Source organism: Lemur catta, chromosome 8, assembly GCF_020740605.2.
Source record: "Lemur catta isolate mLemCat1 chromosome 8, mLemCat1.pri, whole genome shotgun sequence".
NCBI classification, from domain to species: domain Eukaryota; kingdom Metazoa; phylum Chordata; class Mammalia; order Primates; family Lemuridae; genus Lemur; species Lemur catta.
In genome coordinates, this window is record NC_059135.1 from 99,185,887 (window position 1) to 99,205,258 (window position 19,372).

At 51.0% G+C, this 19,372-nt stretch overlaps 1 protein-coding gene across 1 annotated transcript in view; it reads left to right on the forward strand.

The window, feature by feature from the left end:
* Window positions 1-8,098, forward strand: part of GYPC (glycophorin C (Gerbich blood group)) — a 31,762-nt gene extending 23,664 nt beyond the window's left edge. The window contains exons 2-3 of the mRNA XM_045559188.1: window positions 5,332-5,382; window positions 7,387-8,098. Coding sequence (XP_045415144.1) covers window positions 5,332-5,382; window positions 7,387-7,583 — 248 coding nt within the window. The 3' untranslated portion in view covers window positions 7,584-8,098. The remainder of the gene's footprint in view (window positions 1-5,331; window positions 5,383-7,386) is intronic.
* Window positions 8,099-19,372: the final 11,274 nt, after the last annotated feature.

The following is a 19,372-nucleotide window of genomic DNA, read 5'->3' on the forward strand; positions in this document are numbered from 1 at the left end:
CAATGTGAATTAAACAAATCTGAGTAATCGGGGAATCCATCCCCTCAGGCATTTATCGTTTCTTTGTGTTAGGAACATTCCAATTCCACTTTTTTAGTTATTTTAAAGTATACCCTGACTTGTGCTATCAAATGTCGTTCATTCCGTCTCACTATCCAACTATATGTTTGCACCCATTAACCATGCCCACCCTCTCCCCCTCCCCGCTACCCTTCCCACCCTCTGGTAGCCAGCATTCTGCTCTGTCTCCATGAGAGCCCTCTGGTAGCCAGCATTCTGCTCTGTCTCCATGAGAGCAATTGTTTTTAATATTTAGCTCCCACATGTGAATGAGAACATGGGAGATTTGTCTTTCTGTGCGTGGCTTATTTCACTTAACATAATATTCTCTGGTTCCATCCATGTTGTTGCAAATGGCAGGATTTCATTCTTTTTGTGGCTGTATAATATTCCATTGTGTATATGTGCCACAATTTCTTTATCCCTAATCTGCTGATGGACACTTATGTTGAGTCCGTATCTTGGCTATTGTGAATAGTGCTGCAGTAAACATGGGGGTGCAGATTTCTTTTCAATACACTGAATTCCCATCCTGTGGATATATGCCCAGCAGTGGGATTGCTGCGTCGTGTGGTAGAATGTCCAGTTTTTTGAGGAATCTCCATACTTACTGTACTAATTTACATTCCCACCAACAGTTCGCGGTTTCCCCTTTCTCCAGTCCTCGCCAGCATTCATTATTGCCTGTGCTTTTGATGAAAGCCATTTTAACTGGGTGAGATGACATCTCATTGTAGTTTTGATTTGCCTTTCTTTGATGACTAGTGATGTTGAGCATTTTTCAGATACCTGTTGGTCATTTGTATGTCTTCTGAGAAATGTCTGTTCAGATCCTTTGCCCATTTTAATTGGATTGTTTTATTTTTTCCTATTGAATTCTTAGAGCTCCTTATATATTCTAGTTATAAATCCCTTGTCAGATGAGTAGTTTGCAAATATTTTCCCCCACTCTGTGGGTTGTTTCTTCACTTTGTTGATTGTTTTGGTTTTGGTTTTTGCTATGCAGAGGTTTTTTGGCTTGATGTGACCCAGGGCAATTATTTTGACCTTGAGACTGACCGGGGTGGTCTAGTTCACATGAGCCTTGCCTGCGAACTCTGTCCACAAGCCCAGGTGACGGCAAGGATGGCCAAGCCGGAGAGAGCGTGGGCAGGCGAAGCCCCCGTAGCATGCTTCCAGCAGCTGCCTGGAGCCCAGCCGCCTCCGCACGGTGCCCAGGCACTGAGGCCGTTGGCGCCAGTTGAGGGTGGCCTTCTGCCCAACCCGGAAGTCCCGCTGGCCACTCCACTTCCATGGGCCTTCCCTCCCTGTCCCTGTCTCGCCACCGTGCTGGCTTGCGTCTGCGGCAGTGCCCGCCCCCGTCCCAGCAGGCCAGACCGGGGGCAGCCATCAGATGTCGGGGGCTTGTGGGCTCCATCAGACAACTTTCCTGATTCAGCCTGGGACGCCTTTTCGCTGCTGGCTACACAGCAAGCCCCTGATGGCCGGGCCCTGGCCTTGACTGCGGAGCGTGCAGCCGGCGGGTAGCAGGTGCTGCAAGGTCCGATGAGGGCAGAGAGCAGCAGCAGAGCACAGTCGCGGGCTCCTCCCTGTCAGAGGATCGCGAGTCCTGGGCCGGGGCTCACGGCTGAGCCTCCTCTGCGGCAGCCACGGGCCCCTCTTCCTTGCTTGCGGCGATGCCTGGTCACGGGGGCTGTGGGCGGCGTGACTTTACACACACCTGTGCTGCACCTCAGAGTCGCTAGGGATTTGGCTGCAGCCAATGGCAAATTCCGTGGAAGAAAAGCCATTTCCAGCTCCACTAAGATGTGGATGGTGAGGGTGCAATTTAGTCGATTCCTGGTTCCCCAGAGCGGACTAGGCCTTCAGACATTCAGCAGTTGTCACTCAGTGCCAGGCACCCAGCCCGATGCTGGGCATAGCCCTGTGAGCAAGACAGGTGCGGGGCCTGGACTCGTGGAGCTTCCAGGCTGGTGGGCACTTTTTGGTCTTGAAAGGAGCTGGGAAGGGAAAACACAGGACACTTTGGGCCTGTCCACTCGTGGGTGGGTAGGATCTGAGCTCACTCCACCAGCCTGCTCCACATCCCCGCCGGCATTGCTGCTGCCCGGGGGGAGCAGCACAGGGAGTGCAGCAGACCCGGGCTCTCCCCCCACCTTCTCCAGCGGCACGAGATGGAAGCCCAGGCATCAGGAGCCTCGGCACCACGGATGGCGAGCAGACCCTTGAGGAGAAAGCCAAGAAGCAGGCAGGGGTGAGGACTCCACAGATACTGAGCTCTCTGCCCGCGATGCTTATACCCTCTGTGCAGCAAACTCCTCTTCATCCTTCAAAGGCCAATCCTGATACACACACACACACACACACACACACACACACACACACACCCGTGGGAAGGCTTGTTTTACACCTGCACTTCTCAGCCTGAGCATACATCAGAATCCCCTGGAGGCTTTGTTACCACCCTGATTGCTGGGCCCAGCCCTGGTGTTTCTGGTACAGCAGATCCGGTCTGGAGCCCGAGAATTTCTATTTCTACGAGGCTCCCAGGGGATCCTGCTGGTCCAGGGACACCTTGAGAATTGCTGTCTCACACCATCCCCACCTCCCAGACAGACTCTAGTGTCCTCCTTGCTGATTCAGACCTGTGTGGCTGTTTTGGTTGGGCTGACTGTCATTTCCCAGAGTCTGCTGCATTGTGCAGTGGGAGGGGGCCAGGGCCTGGAGAGCATAGTGGGAACCAAGGGGGCTTTCCTGCCCCCCGTGGCCCAGTGGGCTTGGGCTTGCAGGGAGCCCCTGCTGGGAGGCCTGACTGGTGATGCCCTGGTCTCAGGTCCTGCCTGCCCTCCCAGCCCACCTGAACTGCTGGAAGTGCATCTGGTACCCCAGTATATGGATTTGGATACAAGGTCCCTGAACACAAGCCAAGAAATGCACCCCGAGCAGTTCAAGCCAAATACCTCATCTGGAAATCAGCCCACCGAGGCTCCCACTGGGCAGTGCCCTGCAGGGTAAACTTGCTGACTCAAAGCTCTTCGGGTTTGAACTGGGTGACTCCTGACGCTCACGGCGGCTGCATGAGTCAGGGAAAACAATAACACCTTTCTGGGACTTGGCTTCCAAATCTGTAAAATGGTGACAATAATCACTCCTACCGAATGGGACTGCTGTGGGCACTAAGTGAGTTAAAACGTGGTAAATGCTGAGAACGGTACCGGCACCTGGTAAGCAATTGCTAATTGTTTTTAAAGGAGAAGGGAGTAGCAGTCCCTTCTCACCCTGGCTGCATTGGACAGACTGAGGTAAGAGATGCTGGTCCTCACCTGGAAATTCCTAAGGGCAATTCCGTGTACTCAAGTTTCTCCAACCATCCCTGCCAACCTGAGCAAGGTGCTGTTCTTTCTTACTGAACTGTGAGGTGCTTAGTGACTGGAAAGATCTAGAACTCCACCTCTAAATCCGTTCATTCATATGTGCATGCGTTCAGTCCTGCACGCAGCGACTATTAACTGAGCACCTACTCTGTGCTGGGCACGAAGTCACAGGCTGCAGCTGCTCACACTGTACCACAGAGGCCAGCGTCTGCTTCCACTTGCTGCACCTCCTGCTTCAGGTCTTGCCACGGAGAAGCACGTTGAACGCTGAGCCCCCTCCCTGCCTGGCTCCCGCCGTGCCCTGACCCCTGGACTGTGCCCGCTGCCGCTTTGCTGACTTTGCTGACGTGCTGCTTTCTTTCATCCTCTTCCCCACCACCAGGCTCCGCTCCCTGCTGTGGCCCCAGCCTGAGGTCTGTTGCTCCCCCACCTGCTGTCCCTTCTGACACCAGCAGCCGGTTTCTTATCAGAAAGAGGCATCTGGCTGCTTGGCTGAGGAGAATGACCTAAGAGCCCTGTCATTAAAGTGATTATCTGAGCGGAATCGGCTATTACGAAGCATCCTCCTCCCTTTCATTATGCACAGGGCGCACAATGGGAACGCAGGATTTCCATGTTAACGCTGACACGATTTCCATGTTAACGCTGACACTTGCCGGTGCCTAACAGCTCTTCTCAATCATCCCCCGCAGGAGAGGAGAATTCAGGGCAGCAGCTCGAGCAAACACTCAGGTTCCCACTCTTCTAGAGATCCCGGTGCTCTGGCCAGACCGCTGAACTCTGGAAAAACACACTCAGTAACCTTGGTGGCAGCACAGAGCCGTCCTCCCCACCGGACAGTCAATGCGGAGACCCGCGCAGGGGCCGCGGGGAGGGATCCCTGGACAGGGGTCCTAGGAGGGGCTTCTTCGAGAGGGAGGGCGAGAAGGTGCACCCCAGAGGCAAGAGGACCGGCCGTGTCCTGTGAGGTTGTGGGCACGTCACCTCCCTGAGCCTCAGTGTTCTACCTGTGAAACGGAATAATAGCACCAGGCACCTCACGGACTGCAGTGAGACCTCCGGATACACCGGCTTAAGGGCCCCCAAGGCAACACCTGGTGCTGTGGTCTGTCCGCACTAGAACTCTTGTTGAAATCAGACTCCCAGGGTGGCAGCGCTGGGAGATGGGGCCCAGCGGGCGGTGCCCGGGTCACGGAGACGCTCCCTAATGCGTGGAGCACAGGGATCAACGCCCTGCCGAGGGCGGGAGGGAGTGAGTCCTTGCGGGAGGGAGTGAGTCCTTGCGCCAAGGGGCTGGGTCAGCTACCGGAGCGCGGGTTGCTGTGAAGGCGCGTTTGCTCCCGGGACTGTCCCGCTGCCGTTCGCGCGTGTGATCTCTCTGCACTCGTCTCTCCCTCCCGCTTCCCACCGCGAGTGGCAGCAGCACGAGGCCCTCCCCGGGCACAGCTGCCCAGTGTCGGGCCTTCAGCCGCCGGAATCGTGAGCCAAATAAACCTCTTTTCTTCATACATTCCCCGGCATCAGGCATTCTAGCAGCACAAAACAGACTGAGGCGGCGGGTGTGAGCGGACACGGACGGCCTGTGCTGGAGCCACAGTCGCGCCTGCCCTCCTCGCACACGCCCCAGGCGCCGGCCCAGCCGCAGCGCAGGGACGCAGGCGGGAGCTCACGCAGGTGCCCTGGTGGTGGGCACAGCACTCCACAGCCTGCTGCTCTCGGGCCCGGTCCGTGGCCCTGCACAGCCTGGGCCACAGGTCTGTGGCTGCCCCCTGCTGCTGCCGCCCCTGGGCCTGTCAGGGCCGCTCACGCATGAGCTGAGGGTGCAGCTGCAGCTGCGGGGCTGCCAGGCATGGAGAGCCTTCCTCTCTCACCTCCGACTCTCCTCTTCCGTTCACAGAGCCTGGCTGGGGGCTACCCTCCACCATCACGGACATCGCTGTCATTGCAGGTGAGCTGTCATCGCAGGGCCCCTCATGCAGCCGGGAGGGTCTCAGAAGAAATGCCCGGGGGACAACTGGTCTGAGGACTTGGGTGGAGGCAGCCATGGTCAGCGTTTTCCCCACCTCAGAGTTGGTTTCAAACGTGGAATGGAAAGTCCAGCCCTGGTTAAGAAAACCCAGCAGTGTCCTGGAGGAGCAGGCAGAGCCGGGGCGACAGGAGGGGCCTGGCCGAGTTGCAGGAGGCGTCCCTCTCAGGGTGGAGAGAGTGGCTCTGGACAGGGAGGTTTAAAGTGGAGGCCGGTGGGCGAGTGGACTGGCCGGGCTGCCTGGTCTTCTCCCCCGGCCCCCTTCCCCGCCTGTTGCCTGCCCTGTGTCCCACGGCCACGCCCTCCGTCCTCGGGGAGTCTGGCCCTGCTCGCGCCTTGCTGTAAGCCCCAGGCAGGTGGCTTCCCTGGGTCATGACTGTGACTCCAGATTGTGATTCAGGAACAACCAAGTCTGGGCAATGTCACATGCTCTGTGTCCTTCTTTGAGATCCACACTTCTCACTAGGTTATTAATAGCTCAGGGAACTTCTACAACTAAAAAGAAAGAAAAAGCAGCAAAGACACCGGGCAACCGGCATTCTCCAACTCACTGACCCCTTCTTAGACGACATTATGGGCCTCGTACGGACACAGCGCTACCCTGAAGGCAGCAGGAAGTTTAGGAAATTGCTCCGTACAGTGGGACTTGGGAGCACCTTAGCCTGCCCATATTCCCCACAAGCCTCCCCCGAGGCCCCCCACACTGACCTACGTTCTAAGGAAAGACAGAGGCGTGTTCTGCAGCTTCAGATCAGTGCCCGGACTCGAAACACCCCCAGTGGGACCGCGGCCCTTCAGCCCCCTGACCCCTCGCCCCGCCACTCCCAACACCCTGAGTGGCCTGACGCCTCCTGAGTCCGGGGGCAGGTAAACGGCCTTCCCCACCGCACCTCCCGCCTGGGCACAGCATCCTCAGCAGGACCCTCCCTCTCAGTCCTTCACGTGGCCACCCGGTCCTCCTGCAGACTGGTGGCAGTCCTCGCTTCTCAGGGAAAACACAAACCACACCTGACACCACCTGTCCCCAAGTGCAGCTAGCAGCCCTGGCCTTTCTCCCCTGTGTGATGCATACAGGGCAGCCAGCTCTTCCCAGTTTTCCAGGACTTTCCCGGTTTTAGCATGGAAAGTCCCACGTTCCCAGAGCCCTTCAGTGGGGGTTGTGCTGCTTTAAAAGGTGAAGCTCTGCATCCCGTGGACCCCACGGTTTCAGGCAAACCCGCGCACTTCCCTTACGCAAATCCTGCATGTCCTGCAGCGATGCCTACATAAGTCTCTCTCTCCCCAGTAGACTGTGAGCACCTCCAGGCAGGGTCCCACCCTGGGATTCCACCCAGCCTGTCTGCAGAGCGCTCAGTGAGCGGGAGGGGAGGAAAGGAAGGAAGGGGGTGAGAGAGGCGAGAAGGGAGCCTTAGAGGTGGCACAGATGAGAAGCCAGCACACCAGGCAGTGGGACGTGTACAGAAGGAAGGGACCTGAGGTTGGTACAGATGATCTCCAACTTACAATGGTTCCACTCAATGAGTTTTTGGGTTTTCAACTTTACAATGGTGCAAAAGTAAACACGTTCGGTAGAAACCGTACTTTGACTTTTGAATTTTGATCTCTTCCCAGGCTAGCAATGTGCAGGACGAATACACTTTATTATTAATGTATAATGGGCTTTGTGTTAGATGATCTTGCCCAGCTGTCAGCCTGTGTAAGTGTCGTGAGTCCGTGATGTTCAGTAGGCCAGGTGTATTCATGCCTATTTGACCTATGAGACTTTCAGCTTATGACAGGCTTATAGGGATGTGACCCCCTCTCACAGTAAGGAGCGTCTGTCTATGTTTGTTACAGCAGCATGTCTTTCCTGACACACCCTGTCCCTTGTCCCAGGGCCCAGGGCCCCTGCTCCACACTGACCCATTGCATTTCTCCCACCTGCAGGCGTAATTGCTGCTGTGGCCCTCGTCCTGGTCTTCCTCCTCCTTGTCACGCTACGCTACATGTGTCGGCACAAGGGCACGTACCACACCAATGAGGCCAAGGGCACGGAGTTTGCTGAGAGTGCAGACGCGGCCCTGCAGGACGACCCTGCCCTCCAGGATGCTGGTGGCGGCAGCAGAAAGGAGTACTTTATCTGAGGGCACCTGACCTCCCCTCCCCAAGTGCCTGCTCAAGCCCCCTCATAGAAAATGCACCCCACCGCCCACCAGCACTACTGGGACCACCCTGCACCCTGCAAGAGCAGCTGCCTCTTCCCGAGATTCGCACCTTGGGGTGCCAGGTGCCCACCCAGGGAGGAAAGCAGGGGGCTCCAGCTACGTGAGGCATCTCCCAGGGACACAGGGAGGCAGCGGCCACCCAAGAGGCCAGCCTTTGCTCTGCCACAAAGGGAGAAAGTCTGGACACACAGGTCCCCTGGGCAAGCCAAGGCGTCATCTCATTTGCGTGACAGTCCTTGCTGAGGGTGAGGGGGCGGGTGGGCCTGGACCAGGGAAGCAAGGACATGCGTCATCAGCACACCGCCTGGGGATAACGGCATAAAATGTCAGTCCTTGACATTTGGGGGGAACAGCAGGTGCCACAACTAAAGGGTACCTTCGTCTCCCATTGATCCAGCTCGAAACGATTGGAAATAAATTTGAAATGTAACAGAGCATTCCGAGTCCGACGTTACTGTAGGCGCGTGGGGAAGATAAACGGCACCGGGCTTGCTGCTTGCCCGTGCGATTTCGAGTTGCCTGCGGAGTCTCCATGCGTGGGGCGGGGACAGTCCATTCCGGCCCCGTGGGCCCGTTCCCAGGGAGCACAGAGGGTGCGGACGGCCCTGGGGCCTGCCCGGGCGGGGTGGGGAGTGACCGGCATTCCTTCCCCGAGGCCGGCACCGGCTGCCGGAAGGAAACGGGCGGGTGAAATGTCCCTCTAGAAAGAGATCGTCTCTGAGCAGGACACTGGCTGGAAAGCTGATTTTCTACTGCGCAGGATTAGACAAACCAGACCTGATGAACAATATGCGTGAGCCCCGCCCTTCCCATGGCACCTGTCGCCACCCGACCGGGTCCATCTGCCGCCGCCCAGGCAGCAGCCGTGCGCCGAGCGCAGGCTCAGGCAGAGTCTCCCACTCCGCACAGCTAAGCGGGGAGACGGAGGCATTTCTGAAACCCGCCGCCGCCGGAGAATTTGGGAGACAGGGCTTTTAAGGATAGTTTAGCAGGCAGGGGATTAGGTAATTAGGTTCGTTAATTGGGGCAGAGTTATAGGGGTGTGGAAATCGTCTGGCTGTGTTGCGCCAGTCCTGGGGTCACAGTTCCAGCTGAGTCAGTTTTAGGTCTGTGCGGCCCGGGGACCCACCGGCCGGCGGGCCTGGCAGACAGCTTGGGAACCACCTTTAGGCTCTGAAAAGGTGATGTTCTCCACGGAGAAAGTTAAGAATCTTTAAGGACACCAGCTGCGTGGCTCCGCAGTGGCAGTTACAGGGGGACAGGTACTAATTATTATCATTTTTAGCGAGGCCCTCACCACAGTTTTCGCCTTGCACCCCATCACTGAAGGGCGGTTTCACACCCAGCGGTGGGAGCAGAGACCGCAGAGCCCACTCCCTGGGGATGGGTCCCGGCTGCTCTTTCCTGGTCCCAGGACCTTGGGCCACTTGCTTAGCTCTCTGGCCTCCATGTTCTCATCCCCCAGGTGGAAACGAGGCTAATAATGCTACCTCTGAGGTGCCAACTCCCGGCATTGAGGGTTGGGAACAACTGTGCCAAGGGCTCAGCGTCCATGGTCTTCCAGTGTCGGCGACCGGGACAGTGTGTGTCGTGGTTAATGATCATTCCTCACTGACCGCTTTGAAACGCTCCTGAGGAGAAACCATAACTCCAAATGAGTAACAGGGAGAGACCATGAACTCGTCAGCCAACCCCTCACGCGACGCTGAGACTCCCGGCAGCCCGGCAGTCACTCAGAGACCAGCAGCTGTGCGGTTGAAGACTGCGTCCCAGGTGCCAGGGTCGCCGCAGGAGCTCCCTGGGGCTCAGGTTCTTGAGGCTGCGCCATCTTCCCCTGGGAGGCAGCAGAAAGGGCCCCTCACTCTCCCAGGAGGATGTGGGGGTCCAGGCTGAGTGGAGCGGCCACCAACCAAAGGAGCTGGAGGTCCTGGGGCTGTCGTGGGGGACAAGCAGGGAGCTCACAGAAGCTGGTGACGGCAGGAACCCAGTTCAAAGGTGACACCTCTCCCGGGGTAAACAGAGCCGGCCCTCACATAAAATAAAGGACCATGGCCACAGCCTTGTCTTCAAGGGTTGTGAGCACAGATGGCTGTCCAGTGGGCACGGAACAGCACCCAAACCCGCACATAGGCTTGGGTTGGTGTGGATGCCCAACCAGGGAGAAGATGCCCCCAGAGTCCCCTGGGCCTCCGCCAGGGCTGGGGCCTGTGTGGAGAGAGGATGCTGGTCACTTGTCCATCCCTCAGTGGACCCACGGGCTGTCCATGCTAAGCTCGGCTCCCTGGCCACTCTGCTCACCTCCCCTTCCTCGCCTCTGCTCATCCCTACTCTTCTGCCTGCCCAGTGTCCTGGGACACTAGTGGGCCACAGCGTTCTCCCCAGGCCCAGCCGGAACCATGCTCAGCAGCAGAAGCAGCAGTGACACGGAAACTGCAGGGCTGAGTCGTCCAAGGTGGCCCAGTCCAGATGACACCGAGCAGAGAGCTCACAGGCTAACTGCAGAGAACAGATGGCCACACCAAAGAGCAGAGCACCTTAAAGAGATGCTGTGCATACACACATCCATGCACACTGGTGGGCAAATAAGTAATCCTCCCTCAGGTACGGGGTCGGCGTCTTTACCTTGTCTCTCCCGCAACAGCGCACCATCACTCTGCAGCACGCCTGCAGCAAATCTTGGTCGGAGTAAATATGCAAAGCACCAAAGTTTCCAGAAACTGTTAAGGAGGAAGGAGGGACAAGGAGAGGAAAGGAAGAGAGGAGAGATAAGAGGAGGGGTGGGGAGAGGAAGGCTGGAGGGAGGAAGGAGCCAGACCTCACGCTAGGACATCCTGGCTTCGCGCATGAGCCTCCTTCAGTCCTCCCAGTAACTGTGTTAGGTGGGCATCCTCTTCCCCCTTTAGATTTGTAGAAGTGGAGGCTCAGAAAGGCCAAGGCTTTGCTGGAGGTCTCACAGCTCCGAGTGGCAGAGGAGGGGTTCACCCCAGGCCTGACTGGCCTCCTCCCTTCAGCAGGTTGAGGCACCAGGACTCCTGGATGCTGAGGTGACTCACAGTGATGGCCCGGCACCTGTGCCAGCATCCCTGTACCTGGTGGGAGCTGGCCTGGGACAAGTGGTGGATAAGTAGGAAGATGAAGACAGCAAGTGCAGCAAGCTCGGCCGCAGCAGCCCCGCACCTCAAGCACCACCCTTACGAAAGGGAAGGTAATCGGCTGGGCTACATCATGCCAAAGCTTCCCCACCAGCTTTTCTTGGATGATTTGTGCTTCTTACAAGTGTTCATTCCATTCCCAAACTAGGAGTATTTAAGTGATGAAATTTCAGACTTAGAGGCATATAATACATCTGTTTGTCTGTTTGAGTGTACAGCTGCCGTCCACAAACATTTATTCGGTATCCATGTAAGTGTTGGACTTACATCGTTGAATATGGCAGCTCCTGCCTTAAGGGGTCCTGGCTTAGCAGAGAAGATAAACGGGTAAGTGTGCACAAGCCCTAAGGTGTTAGGTGCTGAGAGAGAAGAGATGCAGATCAGTTGGGAACACTAAGAAGGCTGGAACCAGTTCTCCCTGGTGGCCAGGAAAGGTTCGGAGAGGGCAGGAGGCTTAGGTAGCTGCACAGCAGATGAGGGCTGGGCCACAGAGCACCCCTGGCCCCAAGGTGAGGAATTTGGACTCTGTCATGTGGGCGATAGGGAGCCATGGACGAAGTGGATCGATCTGTGTCATAAGCGTGAGCCAAGGATCACTTTAAACAGGACAAGATGCAAACACACCATGGACGTTTACAGGGGGCCTTGGAAAGGCTCCCAGAGCTGGAGACCTGCCCCGCAGGGCTCGCCCGCTGCTCCCACCGCCCTGCTGTTTGGTCTGGGTGTATCGTGACTCTACACATCTGCCTGGTGACAGGAGGGTCTCACCTGTTCACCAGAGAAGGGGCAGTGGGTCAGGGCATGGAGCCAACTGTTATGTAAATGTTAGAGAACTTTTGCTTCTTTTAATGGAAGGAACGCCCCACGATTTTATCTGTTTATGCTCCTTAGAGGACAGGCTGCTCAATTGTTTCCCATTCTTTGCCTGAACGTTTTCATCATCATAGCAAGGGGCATGACTCAAGGGCCAAAAGGATTTTACCTGGCCCAGTGCCACAAGGAGAGCTGCAGGCATTAACGTTTGCAGTGTGCCACATCAGCATGATGTGACGGAAAGCCAGTGGTCTGGCATCAGACAGCTGTACAAAAATCTCGCTTCCGGCACTAACTAGCTCTGCAACCTAGGAAGAGTTACCCAACTCCTCCAAATGCCAGTCTTCTTACCCACAACATAAAGGCCAACATATTTGACCTTTAGGGTGTTTTGAATATGCATTTAAATAAGGACAGAATCTTGCCACGAATTGTGAAGGGCCTGAGATTTTGCTCTGCTTTCAAGAGAGCAATTTAGCCTGTACGAGTGGCATGGATGCTGAGTTCTTCACGATCATGCAGACACATCCACAGCTCCTCTGGGACAAAAGATACCTGGCTAGAATTCCAGAGGGGAAATGAAAACAAAGGATTCAGAAGGGCTACCTCATAAAGATAAAGCCTGCCCTAAACGGCATCCGAGATGCCCAAACTTTCACCCCAAGTAAGTCAGAAATTCCACAGTTCAAGTTTTCTTCTTTAGGATGGGTACTGCAAAGCTCTCTGCCACACACAGCCCTCCAGGCTGGGAGGAAGCAGGGGAGCAGTGAGGTCCAACCCCTGCCTTCTCTGTCTGCAGATGGGAGAACAGAAAGGGGTGCCAAGGCATTGGTGGGATACAGGGTGGGGTAGGACACAGACGAGCCTACCTTCACAGCTTTGCTCAGCTCTGACACCCTTCTCAGGCCAGAATGCCATCCGGGCCTGTGTGGGAACACGAGACAGAAAAAAGACTGTGCTTGAAGTCAGGCAAAACACCCAGTAGTGTTCTAGACAGGAACTAGTACGGGACTTATGTCTAACTTTCTAGTCTTCCTAAGAGAAGAAGAAATGTCCTGGAGACTCCAGAGAGCAGGCTCCACATGTAGGTAGTGGCCGTCTGTGCAACCCTAGCATCTGTGCTATCCTGGGCACCTGCGTGACACTGGATACCTGTGGAACACGAGGCACCTGTGCAATATTGGCCTCCTGGGCAGTGCTGGCCCCAGTACAGTCCTGGCGTCTGAGCAACACTGGCACCTCTGCAATCCTGGGCACCTGTGCAATGCTGGGCACCTGTATAATACTGGGTACCTGGGCAACACAAGCTCCTGAGCAGCTGGAAAATACTGAACACCTGTGCAGTATTGGCACCTGTGTCACACTGGGTACAGCTGTGCAACACAGGTGTCTTGCAAACTCGAACCTGCGCCACACTGGCACCTAGGTAATATGGGGCAGCTGCGTGGTGCTGGCACCTGAGTAGCACTGGCACCGGCCATGACTGGACACCGGCTGCGGGGCTGACAATTAAGTGAACCCGTTGCTGTCTTACATTTGATTGTCACTAGTTGAAGAAGACAAAGTGGTTCCTGGGAGATGACACGGGGCAGGGTTGGTGGTTCTCCTCTTCGAGCTTCGATTTCCCCACTAGTACAAAGGAGATGATGAATCCCACCCTCCCCTCTTCATGAAGCTGTTAGAGTCGGCCAATGCCATGTGACACAGAGGAGCTTCAAAGTGAGGAAAGTGCTCTCCCACACTATTCTTCCATTCCTTTCCACGCCCTGTTGCCATGCGCCATCAGAGAGAGATTTCTGAATGTGAGCAGGACTTTTTCCTCAGACATTTTGATATTCAAAAAAAAAAGGCTGGAGATTTTAAACAGCTAAGCTGAATTGGAATTCTTGGCAGCTAACAGTAGCTACCCCCCAGGGAGGTAAAAGGAAGTTCTCTAACTTGTTTATTCCACCCAATATTAATCACTTGCCATAGAAAAATGATTCTAGCAGGAAAAAATGTGCAGCTGCCTTATTAAACAAAAACAATTTTAAATATATATATGTATATGTGTATACATACATAGACAGTTGAACCTTGAGCAACACAGATTTGTCCACACAAGTCCATTTGTATGTGGATTTTCTTCCACCTCTGCCACCCCTCAGACAGCAAGACCAACCCTCCTCCTCCTGCTCCTTAGCCTGCTCAGCGTGAGGACAGTAAGGACGAAGCCCTTTGTGACAGTCCCCTGCTGCGTAATGAATAGGAAATATATTTTCTCTTCCTAATAGCAGTCTTTTCTCTAGCTTAGTTTACTGTAAGAAAATATGTATGTACAGTATACAACACATATAACATGCAAAATACATGTTAATTGTTATCAGTAAGCGTTCTGGTCAACATTAGGCTATTACCAGTTAAGTTTTAAAAGAGTCAAACAAAACATATATGTGGATTTTCAACTGTGTGGGGAGTTGGTGCCCCAAGCCCCACATTGTTCAAGGGTCAATGGTATATATACACACATATATAGACATATCTGTGTGTGCATGTATGTGTATATAGGTGTGTGTATATAAGTATGGGTGTACGTGTACCACATTTTAACACACTAATCAAGGCAGATTTTATTTAAAAGAATCTTACCCAAAGCCACCAAGGGTCCAATGGGCTCACAGTGGTTGGTGAGTACAAACTTGAGCACAACTTCTCTGGCAGTGTACCAAGAATCTTGTAAATGTTCACATTCTTTGATCCAGAAATTCTACCTCTCTAAAAGTATACCCTGAGGAAATATTCTGAAATACAGGCCAAGATTTCAGTTAAAAAAGTCTTATAATAGAAATAGCTCTCGCAGTAGGAGAAATATAGAACTGTTTAAGTGTTTATCATTAGCAGAATGTTAAGAGAATTATGATGCAGACTTGCAATTAGATATTCTACAGCAAGATGTCACTACAGAGAATTTCAATAAGTTGGGCAAGTACTTATGATATCACGTTAAGTGAAAAACACTGAAACACACATTACACCCAGTGTAAACTCGAGCGTGCCAGAAAGGCACAGAAAAGATTGGGAAAGTTCACCTGCATATTATTGCACAGTAACTACTCAGGGTGCTAAGACCATTAAGAGAAGTTTCCATAGGAATCAAGGAAGCTCTAGCCTCTTCGGAGGCCAAGACCGAAGCTTCAGTGTGTGCCTCTCCTCTTTGCCCTCCACGATTGGGCACATTTATGGGTCCCCTCATCCTGCTGCCCACCTCCTGTCAAAGTGTCCCGCAGTCGCACTGTGCGTCCCACAGTCTCCTGAGATTCTGCAAACTGGCCGCTTTGCTCCACTTACTCTGCAGAGGGTCTTAGATCCTGAACTAGAGGTTCTTCAGCAGATAGTGGCAGGTTGTGAGTCATTGCTTTCTGATACTTTCCTTCAAGGAAGTACTTTTCCAAATCTTCTACCAAAAATACATAATCAGAAAAAATCAAAAAACTGGATGAGCCTCACCAAGGGTTGGCACTGTTGTAAAATGCAGACTGTTTCACAGCCCACCCTCAAGGGTCTTTAGAACCAAATAGAAAAAGTAGGTCACTATGATTATCACTCCGACTACAAGGAAAGCTGTGCAGAGAGTGATTTCAGACCTGTGCCCAGCCACACTGCTCTGTAAACATGCCATGGGTTTGGAAGCTTACTGGGGATGGGGCTGGTGAGATGGGAGAGAACCAGGGGGCCCCAGCTGCCAGAAGGCATAGAAGAGGTTATATAGCCCAACTCTCTACCTGAGCAGGTGGGGAGACCAGGAGGGGATGCGGTAAGGGCTTGTCTGAGACTACACGATGCATTAGAGGTGAGCTATGACTAACACTTCTAAGTGTATTCAGCACTTACTATGGACCAGCTATGATCTATTCACTCATTTAATTCTCACAACTATCCTCTGAGATAGGTGTTATTATTTTCTCCCCACTTTACGGATGAGGAAACTAATAAGAAGAAACATCAGAAAGCTTGTCCAGATTGCATAGCACAAAGTGGCAAAGGCAGGGGGTGAACCCAGCCTTCAGCCAGCACTCTTAACCACTACACAGCATTTTAGAAACTGCTAGGTCTGAAATGGAAGACCTATACGGAGTTTCTGGGAACATGGGGCCTGTTTAACCTGGGGGCCTGCAGGAGAATTGCTCTACGAGGGCCCAAACACACTCCTGCCCAGCATGAGGTAGGTGGGTTTATCCACAGCCCTTATGCAGCCACGCCAGCGTCCCCATCTGCAGAGCTGGCATTTATCCCAACGGAAAAAGGTGCTCCCTCCCACCAACCTCCAGAGGCCAGGGCAGACACCCCACAACATAGCTATTCTTTTGGGATTTCCCTGCTTCACCAGGGATGTCTGCCTTGGATGGGATAATGGAGGGGTAATGGTACATCCTTCCAGGGACGTACTAAATGCATGCAGACACTCAATTCTCAGGATAGGGGAAAACCCTGGGGGATGATGTCCTGGGGTCGAGTTGGGAAACTTTGTTCATTGGCCAAGGCAGAGCAGAACTTGTGGGGCCCCGAGCAGGCAGAGCGTGACCCGTACCGTAGTAAGAGCATGCACCTTCATTTCAAGTCACTGAGCATGCGTGAACAGCCTCCTATGTGCCCGGTCCTGTGTGTACGCTGGGTCTCTAGAGAGGAAGGCCTGCCTTTAAGGAGGTCCCAGAGACAGAGACAATAATAGAAAGTAACCCAAAAATGTCAATAAAGCTTGCTAAATGCAGGGATGAAAAGAACCACAGTATGCGTCCATACATGACTCAGCAGATGGCAGGATGGGAAGGGAAGCTCTGGTCACACCATCCGTCCTGGAGGAAGAACTGTTGGTCTGAATGGATAAGGAGAAAATATTGAGTTGCCAATTATTTGAGTTAACAAATGGGGGATTTCAGGAAGCAGAGAGTGATCAGGCAGACATGGATGTGGCACATTCAAAGTCCTGTGAGTAGCTGGGGCATATACATGGGACAGGCAAGCTGGCAGGAGGCAAGCTGGCAGGAGGCAAGCCTAGAAGTGGGCAGGAAGATGCTCACTAATAGGATCACGCCATGAAGTTTCTGCTCTGCTCTGCGGCAAAGCAGAAAATCAGGAGCGAGTGGCATGATCAGATTAGGAATTTTGAAACACCAGTTTTAGTACCAGGAGAGGCCAAAGGGATGAAAATCCCCACCATTTCTAAAAACTCTTAGTTTAGAAGAACACATTATCTCTGGAAAAGAAGTGAACAACCTTATCTCCCTGGATACTTCATTAGCACCTGCCAACACGTAAGCACGTATGGCACATGAGCCTGGATCCCTTTCTCGGATTAGGTGGGAAAGCAAGACTAGGCCCAAAGATCACAAAGCATAGGAAAATCATTTAATTTGTTTTTAATACCATTATTATCATTTTTTATATACTTTTAGAAGTAGTGGCTCCAGTCAAGATGGCACAAGTAAATTTCCTCCTTAGATGCATCATCTCTGTTCTAAATATATGTTTATAAGAGATAAAGCAAAAAAGAGAGAAAGTAGCTGCAAATCGAGGAGGACATTTGTGTGGACTCAGAAAAGTAACATAGCTATAGAAAGGCATCGGCTTGCTGACTCAGGAATGACTCTGGCTGGATAATAGGAAGTAAAAATATTTGCCTGTCAAGGGAGGCCCAGAGTTCAGAAAACCCAACTCTAAGAGAAAACAGGCCCTCCAAGCACCGAGAAGACTGAACACAATTAAGTTCACACCTTGACACATTCTAATAAAACCACAGAAGAGCAGGAGAAAAGAGAGATTGCCTCCAAAGGACTGGTAATTGGGCTAATGGATGTCTTCCCTAACAGCAGCAAAGGAAGCCAGAAGGCAATGGATTATCTACTATATACTGAGCAGAAATTACCCAGAAAGTGGCAAATAGAAGCAAAAAGATAGAAGGAGAAGTTAAGAGATGAAAGATATATGGAGGACTGAGTAAGAAGATCTAATATACATCTAATCATATTTCTAGAAGGGGAAGAAAGAAATGGTGACAGAAAATAGGTAGATGAGAATTTTCCAGAATTAATTAAAGACACCAATCTTCAGAATACAAAAATCCCAAAGACCCAAGGAGGAAAAATGGGAAGAACCCACACCTAGGCATATCATAGTGAAATTGCTAAACAGTGATGAGAACGAGAATATATTAGAAGTAAAATAAGAGAAAATATAGGGTAAATTTTAAAGTATCAACAATTATTTTAACAGATAATTTCTCAGTAGATGTGAAGAAAGCCATAAAAACTGAAATAATACTTTCAAGGAGAAAGTAGAGAAAATTGTCAACCTATAATTGTACAAAAGAACATGATGAAAGAAAGACATTTTCAGGCAAACAAGAAATTCTCACTAAAAGAAATTCTAAAATAATTCAGGAAGAAGCAAGTAATCAAATACTGATTTATAAAACAATAATAATTATGTTCAATGAGATTAGAAATATGGTAAAACTGAAATGTTGAACATCAACACCATATTTAGAAGAGTTAAAATTAAAATGTTCTCGGGTCCTGTATTATTTGGGGAAATGACAATGATATTCATTAAATTTTGACTTTGATAAGTTACACACACCTGTTAAATAAAATAGAAAAAAAGTAAAAATTCTAAACTAGAGCTAAAAAAGTGAAATGATAAAAAATAATTAATCAATTAAAAAATCAATAAAAATAAATATAGAAAAAAATCAGAAAGTACAGAGTAAGTTATTGGAAATAAATCCAATTATATTATAAATACAATTAATGTAAATTTATTAAATTATCCATTTAAAAGAGAATATTGTCATAATAAAAAAGTAAAACAGATGCTGGTTACAAGAAATAGGTCTAAAATGTATCAACAGAGAAAGGATAAAAGTAAAAACAAAAATAAACCATGCAAATACCAATTCTCTCAAAAGCTAATCGAAAAGTTATAAACTTGTATTCAGCTCAAACATGGTCTTAAAATATATAAAGCAAAAACTGACAGAACTTCAAGGAGAAATAGACAAATCCACCATTATTTCAGGAGATATTGACACAACTATCTTGGAAGAAGAAGGAAAGAAAAGAAAGGCAAGGGAAGGGAAAGGAACGGAAGGCAAGGGAGGAAGGGAGGAAGGGAGGGAGGAAGGAAGGAAGCAAGGAAAAGTAAAAAAAAGAAAAAAAGGAAGGAAGAAAAGAGGGAGGGAGGGAGGAAGGAAGAAAGAAGACATGCAAGATTTGAAAAACACATCAATCTCGATGTGATGGAGATCAAGGTAGGTAGGATGGTAGGCAGAGATAGATGATAGAAGATAACTGATTGATAAATAGACAATCAATATTCATTAGTGTCCAACAATAAAGAAATACACTTTCTCTTCAAATCCACACAGAATATTTACAAAAATTGTTCACACACTAAGACCAAAAAAAAAGTCTCAACTATTTTCAAAGGATTGGTATCTTGATATGTTACAAACTCCATTCTCTGACCACAATGTAAGAAATCAATAACATAAAGATCATATACATATATGTATTCAATGACATACTTCTCAATAACACAAGTCAAAGAAGAAATCATCATCAAAATTACAAAATATTTAAAACTTAAAGATAATAAAAGACTGCATATGAAAATGAAATGAAATGCTAATTTGGTATATGAGGAATCTTCAAAAACTTTATGGAAAATATGTACTATGAAAAAACTATTCATGGGTTTCAAAATTGT